This window comes from Dendronephthya gigantea, unplaced genomic scaffold, assembly GCF_004324835.1.
Source record: "Dendronephthya gigantea isolate DGI-Jeju-01 unplaced genomic scaffold, DenGig_1.0 000120F, whole genome shotgun sequence".
Classification (NCBI taxonomy): Eukaryota; Metazoa; Cnidaria; class Anthozoa; order Malacalcyonacea; family Nephtheidae; genus Dendronephthya; species Dendronephthya gigantea.
The window spans coordinates 411,596-426,315 of NW_021163130.1; the positions used below are offsets into that span (position 1 = coordinate 411,596).

General features: G+C 34.8%; 2 protein-coding genes and 1 long non-coding RNA gene across 3 annotated transcripts; 2 read left to right on the forward strand and 1 right to left on the reverse strand.

Moving 5' to 3' along the window:
- The first annotated feature begins 2,195 nt into the window (after positions 1–2,195).
- On the forward strand, positions 2,196–12,288 carry LOC114535544. The gene is made up of 8 exons (XM_028556844.1): positions 2,196–2,202; positions 2,835–3,055; positions 3,291–3,422; positions 3,709–3,879; positions 3,954–4,093; positions 4,197–4,308; positions 4,734–4,817; positions 11,993–12,288. The coding sequence occupies exons 2-8, from the start codon at positions 2,894–2,896 to the stop codon at positions 12,050–12,052; spliced, it is 861 nt and encodes a 286-aa protein (XP_028412645.1). The 5' UTR covers positions 2,196–2,202; positions 2,835–2,893; the 3' UTR covers positions 12,053–12,288.
- Positions 5,918–6,592, forward strand: LOC114535545. The gene is made up of 4 exons (XR_003688309.1): positions 5,918–6,010; positions 6,100–6,180; positions 6,413–6,479; positions 6,570–6,592. It is a non-coding gene; the product is annotated as an uncharacterized LOC114535545 (long non-coding RNA).
- Positions 12,259–13,288, reverse strand: LOC114535539. The gene is made up of 3 exons (XM_028556840.1): positions 13,114–13,288; positions 12,842–12,907; positions 12,259–12,644 (listed from the first exon to the last, which is right to left on the reverse strand). Exons 1-3 carry the CDS (start codon positions 13,286–13,288, stop codon positions 12,259–12,261), a joined length of 627 nt encoding a protein of 208 aa, XP_028412641.1.
- Between the last annotated feature and the right edge of the window lie 1,432 nt (positions 13,289–14,720).

Genomic DNA, 14,720 nt, shown 5'->3' on the forward strand with positions numbered 1-14,720 from the left:
AACTGAAGTATTACGAGTACTATAAGTATTGTTATCTTTTTGTTTGTTTTCTCTCTTTTATTTTCTATGTTTTTTATTTTGGTTCCTATTTCTGCCAAATTCTTGTTTATATTTTTCGTGCTCGTCTCCATGTTTTGCACCTTTCCTTTGATTTCTGCTAAATCTTTCGCCATATCCGCTGTTTTGGTGTCGGCGTTTTTCATTCTTTCCTTCAAATTTCCTGAATTCTCTTTCACGTCCGCTAACGTGGCGTCAGTAGCTGCTGTTATTTTTTCCAGCTTTTTCAGCCCTCCTCCGAAATTGTGTGCGCTCGTTGCCGTTGCTACTGTTTTCGTTTCGAGGTTCGCAATTTTCGTGGTCATCTCTGCGAATTCCGTGGCCATGTTCTCAATTTTCGCTCCGACGTTTGCCGTTCTCGTGTTAGTAGCTAGCATATTCGTTTCAATGTTTTTAATCTTTCTTCTCACGCCTTCAATCGCCACATTGGTACTTTCACAGTTGTTGCATTTTGATCGTCTGAACTCGCAAACTTCATTCTCGTGATAAATTCGATCTCGCTCATTGATTCGCTCGTCGCAACCTTCATTTCCGCAAATGACTGGTTGAAAGTCGCACTTGTCTGCATGTTGCTTCAAGTGCTGTAGTTGTACACGTTCGCGACATCCTCTGTTGTGATGATCACAGCGAATCATTAGGCCATCTAAAACATTCTTCACGATTCTTGGGACTTCGCGCAATGTGTCTGCAGTCAGCTCATCAACGCATGTTGGGCATGTTTGGCAATTTTGGTGAAGATGTTTTGTGATACAATCGCGACAAAAATAATGTTCATTTCGACACATCACAGGCTCTTTCAATACATTGCAACATATCAAACAGTGGAACTCGTCGTTTACTTTCGTATCAAATCTGTTGTCATCGTATCCCATAACCAATTCTATATCTACCTCAGTGTTTTCTGCTTGATTTCCAGACGCCATTGTTAAAGCAATATGCCCTGAGAAACTGTATAAACTCCTTCGGCAAGCAACAGACAATATCCCTTACGTGTATGATAGCAGTCATAGCACTGGGTAATACAATACTCTTGACGCCTTGTGACAGGAAGTTTCAAAACAGGGTTCTTAGCACCCGATGCACACGTAATTATACGCTTATTAACATATCAAATTGAAACGTAATTGGCGCATATATGCGGTGATAGTAGGTATCAGACACCTAACCAAACCAACTGTCGGAGTACCTAAGATCAAAGCCTGGACACAAGTACACAACAGCTTTGGCGAATTAAATATGGCGCCAGTTCACTGGGTGACTAACTTTTTAAAATCCATAGTTTTAAATCGTTTAAAATCCAACTTTTAAAATATTTGAAATAAACAATGAATTGAGAAAGCCATGTCGTCTCGAAGATGTTTTAAAGCAAAACACACTGTTAAAGTGGTAAGCTTTAAAGACGGGAAAGTCAATCGGAGATCAAAGCTCAGTGTACCCATAAAGTATTCAGAAAGAACTAATGTTCACAAATATACGTCCTCTTCTCTACCTAAAACTTCAGCATGTGGGCAGCCAGAAGTCAGCTTTGGTGGAGATGAAATTGTTGGGCCAAGCTTCAAACCAAAGCGTGGTAAAATGCGTTTGAAGAAGAAAATTAAGGCTTATCGCGATAGAAAGATTAAGTTGGGGAATGCTTGGCTTGGTATTCGACAACAACTCTTCTCTGCTTTTCTGGAGCATCAAGCTATGCCTGTCAACCAAGGTTGTGTAATTCCTGAATGCAAAGAAAGTGCATGTGGTAGATGCCTTGACTGTGGCCCAGCACATTTTATGTGTGAGGAACATATAAACCTTGTTCATGCCTCTGGTCAGTCTTTCCACTATCCTGAGATTTGGGAGGTAATATAGCTGTGTTGGGGTTAATATTTATAAGTTACGGTCTCTCATTTTGGCAGAGGTCATGTGGGCTTTTTGAGGAGCTTATTTCAATGATTCTTTTATACTGCAACCTTAGTGTAATAGTATTGAAGCCATATATGATGACAGGATGTATGTACTGTGTATATGAAGTCATGTGATGAGAGTATGTTGCATTGTAGATTGAAAAGTATATTCAATACAAATTTAAAGAAGTTGTTGTTTGGGAGACAAATCACAATTTAGATCATGGTTATACTCGTGATGTTGTCGTTGTTAATAGAAATGGTATGTTTATGGTATTATATTGTGACGTTGATTGTCAGGTGTTTTCTTTTATCACATGAGCACACTTACAATTATACATTTATGAATTTTGTATTATTGTGTAAATTCTGTGTCAATTTCCTTACCATACTCTGTCTCTTTACCTGCCAACATGACTACTTCTAAGATTCCATTTTTTCCTATGAATTAAATAAGCAATTACTATGGCTTTATATTGATATTCAATACATTGACTGATAATGTGTCCAATTGTATTTTTTTGGAAAATAAAAGAAAACTGAGTCTGAAAAATATAATCCTGAGAAATCTGGATTAAAACAATTAAGGCTATAAACACAAGTTTGCAACGTTTAGATGAAAGATATGGATTAAAACAATTAAGACTATAAACACAAGTTTGCGACATTTGCAGTTTATTACAATCTATCTGATAATAAAATTGAAACATCACAAACTCATGTAAGTAGTATTATGTTAATCCATATCTTGGATTGTTCAGGATGTTATTCATACTCTGTTTTGTCATTTATTTTTTTACACATTGGTCTAGTGGCTATCAACTGGCTGACCATTAAAAGAGAGAGTGTTTTAAATAAATAAATTGTGTGTTCTTTTCAACGAATTTTGTTTAGGTCAACAGCGTCTTGTGAAGTTTAAATTCTGTTGCCATGAGCCAGAAGCAGTGACATTAATGAAACATGGTTTGTGGCCTTCATCACCCAAGGAACCACAAGCAGCATTTGAAAAAAATCTTATGGAATTGGTCAAATATATCTTCTTGGAATGCCGAACATCTTTAAAGTCGATATGTCAGGCAATATACTGGATTATGCCTTCTCTTTCACCAGTTTATGTGAGTATTTTAACCCAACCTCATTACTTCCAAAGGCTTCCCCTTTTATGACTAAATTTGCAAAGCCAAACTTCTAATTCATTAGTATGTATTAATTGCATATACAGTATAATAATTACTAAAGACAATACTAGTACATTGTAGGGTCTAATTATTAGTGTCTGCAACTTACTTCCAATAGAATAAAAAACAGTTAGACCCATAGCATTTAGGTGAATTTAATCTAATTTTTTAGGTAAAGGACATATATCGGCTACTTGTTGGTGAAAATTTTGGAGAATACCGTTACCTTAGCTACATGCTGGATACATTTGGTGGGAAAAATGTGCAGTTGGATAATGTTAGTCAATGCCCTGCATGCCCTAAGGTAAACAGTACATTGTATATAAACAAACGTATATACAGTACTAGGTAGCATTTATTTGGAAATCCTTTATACTTGTTGTCTATACCTTAATGGTTTTGTTGTTTGTAAAGATAATAATGAAAATGTAGTATTGGCTTGAAGAAACTTTATTCTTAAACACCAGACAATTTTCAAAGGGAATTTGTGCATGTCATATTTCATTTGCCAAGTTGATTCTGTAGGCTACAGTTAATGGCCATGAATTATTACTGACTATTTAAAGTTTAATTAAATTTCTTTCATTTAGAAAAGTGGAAATATGTATGTATCTTTGGATGCTTTATTTGGCTGTGTGAGAAAGATAAGCGCTGGGACAAGTGTTAGACCAGCAAACCATGGAGAAACACTTTTCATAGAGCAAACAAAAGTGGATTCTTTTTTGAAGAATTACAAAGTTACATCATCATTAAAGTCACAAGTACGTACAATATATACATTTAGGTAATGAAATTCTTATGAGTAGCAAAATTATTATAAATTTTTATATTGCAGGTGTCCTGCCATAACTTCCAAGCTGGATCAAATCTCAGATCTAAGGTGAAGACTAAAAAATTAGATGAAACTGCAATATTTGGAGCAGGTTGCAGACATGAAGTGCCTTTAAAATTCTTTAGTCTAAAAAGAGGGGAAGAGTAAGTAAATTTGCCAAAGGTTTCTAGACACTTCACTAATTGTTGCATTGAACAAAACATGTTAATGTAATAAATTTCACTGAGCTGTAATTACATGTTTTAGAATTGGAAATGCAGTTTATTTGCTGAAGTGGTTGAAAGAAAGTACAAACAACAAGAATTTGAACATCTATTTGTATTATGATATAGCATGTACACTGGAATCTCATTTGAAGGTACAGACTGTAGGCATTCAAAGTACAGACTTTTGAAATCTAACTGAAAAGTTTGCAAAAGCCTACACAGTACAACCACTTCATTTTAACCTGGGCACTTTCCTTTATGCAGCCAAAATGGTAAAATACCAATATAAATCATGTGAGCTTAAAACACCAAAATCCCCAGTAATCAGTCTGTAGAAAAATACAATAGGCCCAGACTGGCCATTTTCGCCATTTAAATGAAAGTGCCCCTGTACAGTATCAAGAGAACGGTGGTTCATTAAAATCCTCATTTCAAATAAACATAAATTCAGCATGTGATGGTACAATATTTCCCGTGAAATAATGTTACAGTCAGTTATACAAGTTATTCCCAAATACTTAGAGAGCGAATTAGATGTATATCTGTATAATTTCGAATTTATTTATTGTGTATTTAGAGAACAAATCAGGAGGCATTATTGGAAAATGTTAAGGTGGCCATTCCTACATTTCACTGCTATGGACATAAAGTATCTTGTCAGGTACCTAACTTTTTGTATTGTATACTTTTTTTCCTTGTTTCTAATAGTTTTTTTACATTGAACTACAGCAGAAATGAAACTTCTAATATATATATATATATTGTTTGTCAATGAATGTTCTCCGGATTTAAAATTGTTTTTTATTGAGCTTTCGACTCGGTACTTCGAGTCTTCTTCAGAATATCTGAATTATTTACATGTGTCTAGCTTTATATATTTAAGTTTCGCGCTGTTCTTTAAGACTTTGTATACGTTGAGAGCGTCTGATTGGTTGTTTTGAAGTTGATCTGATATCAGTGGTAGTTGAGGGATGCGTTGTCATGGTTGACTGCATTTCGTTGTCAGGGATGGTCGCTGTGGAATGATTAGATTGTTGTGTATCAGATGCGGGTGGATTTAAGTTATTATTAGTTATATTGATGTGATTATTGATAGAGTCCTTACGTTTTGTCTTAAGTTGCAGATAGACTGCAGGAATGTCGATATGTCTGTTAATAGTATTGTCGTCTGTACTAAACCAAGCTTCTTTGAATTCACGTAAAAAAAATAAATATGCCTGGATTACAAATCTTTAAACATATATATTTATAAATCTTTAAACATATATATTTATAAATGTCTATTTTTCCACGGTTATAATTTTCAGTAGCTACATTGTTTTTCCATGTTTTTGGTGTATGTTAGTGTGATATTAAATTTTTATAATAATCTTTTGGCTGATCAGGTGTCATATAGTGGCCGGAGAATTAATGGGTTTGGTCTAAGCGACGGTGAAGTGATGGAGCGAATGTGGTCTTACCTTAGGCCAACTTCAAAAATCACCAAAGAAATGACCCCGTCACACCGAGTTGATGCTCTGACGGACTTTCTCTTACATTATAGAAAGAAATCTTTAGGGCAAATCGGTAAATACAAAATAATAAGTACTTTTATAATTATTGTATTCATCCTCTAATAATTATTTTTAGTGTTCTAATTCATTGGTATAAGTATCGGTGGTATCTATTTTCATACATTCTTTGTTACGGAATATCTCTACTTTCTGAGCATTTTTTATAATAAACAGTACATTGTTTTAATATCTTGACAAATCTAGCGCGAACGTTTGTGCGATCATTTGAAGAAAGCATTGCACATGAAAGCCGACACAAATGAGCAGTTGAATCTGCTCCTTGAAAATCTTAGTAAAAGCGGTTTGTTAATTTTTTCAAATTTTGTGTATAATTGTTACGGGAAATACAAATTCAATCATGTACATATTTGTATTTTTCTTTGGGTATAGGTATACACCTGAATGTAACAACAATAGAAAAGTGGTCTAAGTCTGAGAAAGATCTCTATAGTAAGAAGTCGGAGAAGAGAGGTTAGCGATATAGAGCAGTTTACTCAATTGCTATTGTCTAATTTCACTGCAGGTCGTTCTGTGCCCACTTTATAAATACCCAGTTAACGTATATATAGGAACTTTTATCACTATATACATAAACGACCTGTGCGATTGCTACACAATGTACGCAAGCTTGAATTGGTTTACTTGGTTCAGCATAAATTATAAGGTACTTAATTTTTTATTTGGATTTATACAATATTTGTAGCCACAGCGAATGTTACGGACGTCACAGAACAGTATGCGGAAAAGTTGAAAGAGTATTATGACACAAGGTTTGACTATTTCCATCATAATTAAATACCAATGTTTTAATGTATACATACGATAATTCATTAGTTACATTATGTTAATTTTATATAAAGAGCCAAGCTTGCAGAGATCGAGGTGGACAGTGAAGAATTTTCAATTTTAAGTTCTAAATTGAACAGGTACGTACAGTACAGTATATGTTTCATTTTTGCTATTTTGTTTCTTAAAAGTTGCTAACGTGAATGTTAGTGCAATGTTAGTGAATGTTAAGTTTTCTTTGTTTGAATAATTTAGCAAAAATGAACAACTGAAGAAAATTGAGAACGGTCAGCAGCGTTGGAGTCAAGATCACCCAGCATTCAAATTGTATGTTACCAAAGCGGAAGATACACGTAGAAATGAATTGTTGAGTGATATGCGTGCAAGATGTTTGGAACGTTGGTTTTTGCTGCAGCTTATGAAAAAATATGCAGGTTTATATTATACAATTAATGAAATTACTAATCAAGAGATTTCCACTTGATATATACTTAGCCACTAGCTCTCAGTGATATATACTTGGCCACTAGCTATTGTCGTTTTGTACATCGCGTGATACTGTACACGATAACTCAAAAATGATTTTATTAATTAACATGATGTAAAACACTGTGAATTTAAATGCATCGAAAGAAGTACTTTGTTTTATCATGGTAACAAACTACTAAAGAGAAATTAAACTTTAAAATAATTTTGGTCAATCCTTTGTACTTTGTTGTGATTGTATTTTCAAAACATCAGAGTGTTGTGCGATGAAATCTAAGTTGTTATATTTGAATTTACAGACGGGCAAGCCATTGCGAAAAAGATCTGTGGCCAAATAAATAAAACGACAAACACGATTAAGAAGCTGGTGAGAGAATACGATAAAAAGATTACCGAACACCACCAATCTAAATATCCTGCCAGTGTTACGTTTGAAGAAATCACCGATCTAAACTCGACTATATGGAATCATCTAGAAGAAGAGGCTGATGCTGATTTCCCAGTTCCATACTACATCCGACGCAAGATAATTGATTTTAACCACATCATCAACCGTTCTACTGAAGAAGTTGACTTAATTAAAAACGAAATGGCCAGAGTTCTTGAATTCTATTCAGCAAGAGTATCTGCACTTGCAACGTGGTCGGAAGAATTAAGAAAAGAGCAAGAGAGTCCTGAGTCAACAGGACTATTGGTGATGGTACTGACCGAGAAAGACACGCTTGACATCGTGCTGCTGCATCTGAATTCTTTATTTGCACCTTACATGGATGAACATGCAGCATTACCAGAAGACGATGGAATATTTCTGACATGTGATGAGGCAGATAAATTCGAGATGGAGTTAGACGATGATGCTGGAAATGAAGATAGAGAAAGCGAGCTAGAAGAAGAAAATGTGCTAGATATTCTTGTCTCTGTACTGAATGAAGAGTATGGTACGGATTACGAATATTCCGACGAAGAGAAGTCTGATGAAGAAGAAACTTAAAAAGAACACCCGGCGTTGCTCTAGAACGTGCGGCAAACAAAGGTTTAAAACATAACTAATGATTGTGATTCTTTACTATAAATATAATGTGTATATATTTTATGGTAAATCGTTAGACATGAGTTTTCACACGGTTTAATTGTCAGGTGACTCATATAATAACACATGTGTATACACAGGTATATGTGTTTCATTTTGCTATTTTGTTACATAAAAGTTGCTAACGTGAATGTTAGTGCATTGTTTTGTTTGTTTTAATAATTTAAATGGAGTATAGGTATCTCTCAAATACTTTGAAGTAGTTTACTCAGTGACTCCGGTTTTCTCTGCTCTGCAAAATCAATATTATTTAATTTATAGTGAAAGCTTAAAGTGCTGTTTGAAAGCGTAGAGTAATACCCTCACCTCCAAAACCAACTAGGACTGTTCACCTTCTCTTTTGACACAAAGACCATGACTGGCTGTTCACGGTTGGTTCGATTCCAACCCATGGTTTCAATTATTCGGAACGATTCTATATTCTCATTTAATATTTCGGCCATGAGTTAATATCGATAAAAGACTCAACATTGCAAAGTTTCAGCTAATTTCACCAAGTTCTTCATTGTTTTTCAAAAACGCTGTAGCTTTTGTGAAGCCTTAGTAATGTAGTTATACTGCTACCGCCCATGAAGTCGGGAAATGTATTTCAATAAGAACGTTTCCATATTTTGATTAAATATTTCGGCCATGAGTTAATATCGATAAAAGACTCAATATTGCAAAGTTTCAGCTAATTTCACCAAGTTCTTAATTGTTTTCCAAAAATGCTGTAGCTTTTGTGAAGCCTTAGTATGTAGTTATATACTGGTACCGCCCATGAAGTCGGGAAATGTATTTCAATAAGAACGTTTCCATATTTTGATTAAATATTTCGGCCATGAGTTAATATCGATAAAAGACTCAATATTGCAAAGTTTCAGCTAATTTCACCAAGTTCTTAATTGTTTTCCAAAAATGCTGTAGCTTTTGTGAAGCCTTAGTATGTAGTTATATACTGGTACCGCCCATGAAGTCGGGAAATGTATTTCAATAAGAACGTTTCCATATTTTGATTAAATATTTCGGCCATGAGTTAATATCGATAAAAGACTCAACATTGCAAAGTTTCAGCTAATTTCACCAAGTTCTTCATTGTTTTTCAAAAACGCTGTAGCTTTTGTGAAGCCTTAGTATGTAGTTATATACTGCTACCGCCCATGAAGTCGGGAAATGTATTTCAATAAGAACGTTTCCATATTTTGATTAAATATTTCGGCCATGAGTTAATATCGATAAAAGACTCAACATTGCAAAGTTTCAGCTAATTTCACCAAGTTCTTAATTGTTTTTCAAAAACGCTGTAGCTTTTGTGAAGCCTTAGTATGTAGTTATACTACTACCGCCCATGAAGTCGGGAAATGTATTTCAATAAGAACGTTTCTATATTTTGATTTAATATTTCGGCCATGAGTTAATATCGATAAAAGACTCAACATTGCAAAGTTTCAGCTAATTTCACCAAGTTCTTCATTGTTTTTCAAAAACGCTGTAGCTTTTGTGAAGCCTTAGTAATGTAGTTATACTGCTACCGCCCATGAAGTCGGGAAATGTATTTCAATAAGAACGTTTCCATATTTTGATTAAATATTTCGGCCATGAGTTAATATCGATAAAAGACTCAACATTGCAAAGTTTCAGCTAATTTCACCAAGTTCTTCATTGTTTTTCAAAAACGCTGTAGCTTTTGTGAAGCCTTAGTAATGTAGTTATACTGCTACCGCCCATGAAGTCGGGAAATGTATTTCAATAAGAACGTTTCCATATTTTGATTAAATATTTCGGCCATGAGTTAATATCGATAAAAGACTCAACATTGCAAAGTTTCAGCTAATTTCACCAAGTTCTTAATTGTTTTTCAAAAACGCTGTAGCTTTTGTGAAGCCTTAGTATGTAGTTATACTACTACCGCCCATGAAGTCGGGAAATGTATTTCAATAAGAACGTTTCTATATTTTGATTTAATATTTCGGCCATGAGTTAATATCGATAAAAGACTCAACATTGCAAAGTTTCAGCTAATTTCACCAAGTTCTTCATTGTTTTTCAAAACGCTGTAGCTTTTGTGAAGCCTTAGTAATGTAGTTATACTGCTACCGCCCATGAAGTCGGGAAATGTATTTCAATAAGAACGTTTCCATATTTTGATTAAATATTTCGGCCATGAGTTAATATCGATAAAAGACTCAATATTGCAAAGTTTCAGCTAATTTCACCAAGTTCTTAATTGTTTTCCAAAAATGCTGTAGCTTTTGTGAAGCCTTAGTATGTAGTTATATACTGGTACCGCCCATGAAGTCGGGAAATGTATTTCAATAAGAACGTTTCCATATTTTGATTAAATATTTCGGCCATGAGTTTATATCGATAAAAGACTCAACATTGCAAAGTTTCAGCTAATTTCACCAAGTTCTTCACTGTTGTCCAAAACCGCTGTAGCTTTTGTGAAGTCTCCATCAGAGTCCAGGGGCCGGTTCAAACCTATAATATTAATAACCCTGGGTTAAATTTTAACTCATTGTTTTACTCTTTTTTTGAACCACTGTTCGTTTTAAAACTTGGTAAAATATGACTTCTATCGGTCCAGACAATATTTATGAAAAAAGATATTCAATTTTGTAAACAAGCGATTATAAAAATTTATGTAGAGATTTGCTTTAACCACAGTTGATAGAATAGCTAAGAAAGCTCCTCAACCTTGACTTGAAAGATATGTTAATAACAAGATTGCTATTGGTTTATCTGTTGCAAAATACAATAGACATGTGATGAGAAAAGAACAATTTTTTCCATAAATCTACCTCAACATAGTCTCCAAACCATGTATATTTTATAACTGTGCTTTAACCCAGGATTAAGTTAACCGGCTTTTGAACAACCACCCCCTGGAGCCAGACATCTACTTATTCAAGCATTGAATTCAAACAGATCTTGATTAGTTAACCATATACTAAGGGGCTGTTTACATGAGCCCGTTTACCCGCGATTCAACGAAGCGTGAGATGACTTCGAGGTATTGAAATGAGCAGATAACATGTTCCTGGCAGTCGTATAATCACCACAACAATAGCATGTGCTTGTTTGGTGTCGTAATTCATAAAGTCTTATTTCAATACCTCAGAGTCCTCTCACGCTTCGTTGAATCTCGGGTAACCGGGCTCATGTAACAGCCCCTATACACTACTGTTGTTGTCATCGTAATCAAAGAGCATAAGTTCTAAGTTTGAAATGGGGAGGTAATTCACTGCGAGTTGGAGTCGAACCAACACAAAGTCAACCTGACGCAGTTTACGTTCCTGAATCAAAAAAATCATCATTGGTTAATAAGACAACAATGAATATAAGATCATATCAGAGGTTGAATGTGTAACATTTTAAATGCATAAAACTGTTCTCTAGAATACTAAATACTGTAAATCGTACCTCAAATATTTTTATTCAGAAAAATGCATATTGACAAGATACATATTTCTCGTTTTTTTAACATAAAGAAACTAAACTACTGAGAAGAAATTTATAATATCAATGCCATGCCCACGTATTAACTAGTTAAGGGTTACTGCACATGCAGAAGAGCTAATCTGTTACAGGGCCACTCGTAAAAAGCACCTACGACGACAGATTCGTCCGTATCAAATGCACCAGGACAAAAAGGAAGCAACCCAGGTTGAATAATGCGGCGAATTTCGACAACAACATTTCCAACTCCCACGTTTCGCCCGTGGACGCGAGTTTGTCCCGATACTACTGCTATAGCCTGTACATCATTACTATTCTTCGCCATCAGACCAAACAACATGTCTAAAATTATGCAATATATGAGAAACATAGTTACCGTACTCGTACTATATGCAATGTTTCAAATTACTAAAAGACATTGGCACTTGTACATAATTCGAAATTTAAACAGGAATTAATATACACCTTTTGGTACTCTGATAGCTTTTGTTTTGTGAATTTCCTGCAAAGAAGCGAGGGTTGCGGGACTTGATACGGCCATAACAGGACTGGAATTAACAGGCAAAGAAACATTGGATGTGTCCGACAAAAGAGGAGAAGAAGTAGATGTAAGACAACTAGAGGTAAGAGGATTGAAAGCAGAAGGTTTTGAAACAGAAGAGCTAGAATTAGGGACATTAACAGAGGCAATAGAAATGCGAGGATTGGATGTTGAAGGAGTAGGCAGGGAAGAACTAGAACTGGGGGAGCTAGAGACAGCAGGACTGGAAGTAAGAGGATGGGAAGTCGAAGGTGTAGACAAAAAGTAGAATGTAAGGCAGTAGAAGTAGGAGGATTGGAAGTTGAAGCGTTGAATTACAGTTAGAGACAACAGGATCAGAAATAGATTGGAGAGCAGAATGACCGGCATCAGTGTGAGCATTGGAAATAAGATTACTTGATGAAGTAATAGTTAATGACCAAGCATTTCTAGACTGCCACAATTCACGACGCTGAGCCGAACCGTACAGAGCAGGCTTTCGTGGTGTAGTTCCAATATCTATCTCCAGATGAGCTGGAAGTCCGATAAAAGCAATACCATATTCTTGAATTTTCGAATATGGCATTTTCCCGTTTTTCTTTTTCACAACTTCACCTATTAAAATCAAGCAATGTATCTGAAACTTTACCATTACATACAATAAATAAAGGTCTCCTTTTTTTATACACCCTGTATACACTGTATAACAAACTCTTTATGCTCATGCACAGACATCACAGTATATACAGTGACTATGCCAACTACGCTGCCTGTACTCAAACTACAACTTTCAATACATAACTTGTGCTCACCGTATTTTTTATTAAAAAGTTCTTGAATAGCTTTTACGGAAATATTCTCCTTTCCATCCTGAGAACCTATACAGTCAAGTTTACTTAACGTTTAGTTAATCATAACATTCAATAGTAAATATTATTACTTAGGCCAAAGGGGGTGCAGGAGAGGTACAAGCGAAGCAATACAATATCATCTCATTTTCAAATATTTTTATCAAACTCCCCCTACCAAATCGCGCTGGACCCATCTTGCTTTAGATCCAACTATATTTGTATCCGAAACTTACACTGCAGCAAATTGGCGAAGTGATGTACCAAATCGTTTTCGCTATCATTCAACATCTTATTGCCGACATCTGTTGAGCCATGGAAAACATGGCCTTCAAAGCCGCAGATCAATAAACAGTGGCCTCCTAAAGCTTCCAATTCTTGAACCTTTAACATAAACATCAAAACATACATGTATATTGTATGTGAGGGAAATATAATAAAGTCTCTACACTACGAAACGTCTTGTACCGTACTGTACAATTATAACAACCAGCTGATAGAGAATAAAGGGTAGTTATTTACAGTACTTAGTTAGCTATTCAGCGAATTAGCCTGTATGTATGTATGTATATATGGTTGTTTAGTTGGTTAGTAAGCTATATTTAGTATTAAGCTATATTTAGTAAGCTGGTTAGGCACAGTAAGTCAGTATTTTGGTGTTCATTGACTGTAAAAACAATATATTTCTAAAGAAATGAATAATTATTGTAGACTCTCTGGGCATGGAAATGGCAACATATCGATATTCCAGACTACGTGTACGTTTCAAACCTACAATTATAATAACTCGAAATTTACATAGCGGGACAAAATCTTCGGGCTGGCTACGCCACTGGGTATTGCGTATATAGGGGTGGTTTGTTACAAAATACAAGACTAGTTTTCGGAGTGTACATATGCTAAATAATAACCCATTGCTTTTTGCACGCTCTAAGTTGTTTAAGGTTTACGTTTTTGGTAGGAAAACCCCTTAGCTGTATAGGATAATGAAGGTTTCAATATAAATAAATTTGTGAAATGAAATAAGTAATTACATAACAATAGAGACACGACGCTACATTTTATCGTACGATTTACTGTACCTCTTTCATCATTGTTTATTATTTTTTTAGCCTTGGCATTGTTGGAAGGAAGGCAAACATCTTTATCTGATTCCAATGCTTTTCTTCTAAAGGTGTCTTTTTGTTCATCTGAAAGGGTTCTCCATTTGTCACCAATGTTTTTGAAGGCATTAGAGGAAGATCCACTGCTTTCTACAAAATAAGAGATAAAGTATTAAATTATACAATAAAGAATTCTGAAAAAGTACTGTAACTACACAACTTACATGGAATATTATGGATGGTTTTGCATAGATTTAATTATTACATAATAAATGAGCAGGTATTTCCAATTTACTATATTTTAAAACGTTACCTTTGAATAGGTTCTCACTGGCAAATACATTAAAGCCAGATCTTTTTCTCATTAATCTGCTTTTTCCTACTTTTCCTGATATCCGTCCACTCGTTTTTGCCCTATAATTACTTATCCAGTGCTGTAATTAACATAAAATATGGTAAATACTGTTCATAATGGCAATTCATTATTTTAGAGCAACATTACCTCGAGTTAATATGAAAGTCAAGCAACTGCAAGTTAACGTGCTTCAATGTAAATGTATAAGTATGTGAATTGAACAATTTATGCATACCTAAGGCATACAGTAGATAATTCAACGATTAAATGGCATGACTCTTTCCATGACAAGTAAAATTGTCTGATATTAGGGTGAACGAATGCCCCACAAGGAAATTTTCAAATGTTTTGAAAGTCAATGGGCTAACAATATTATTAATAATAC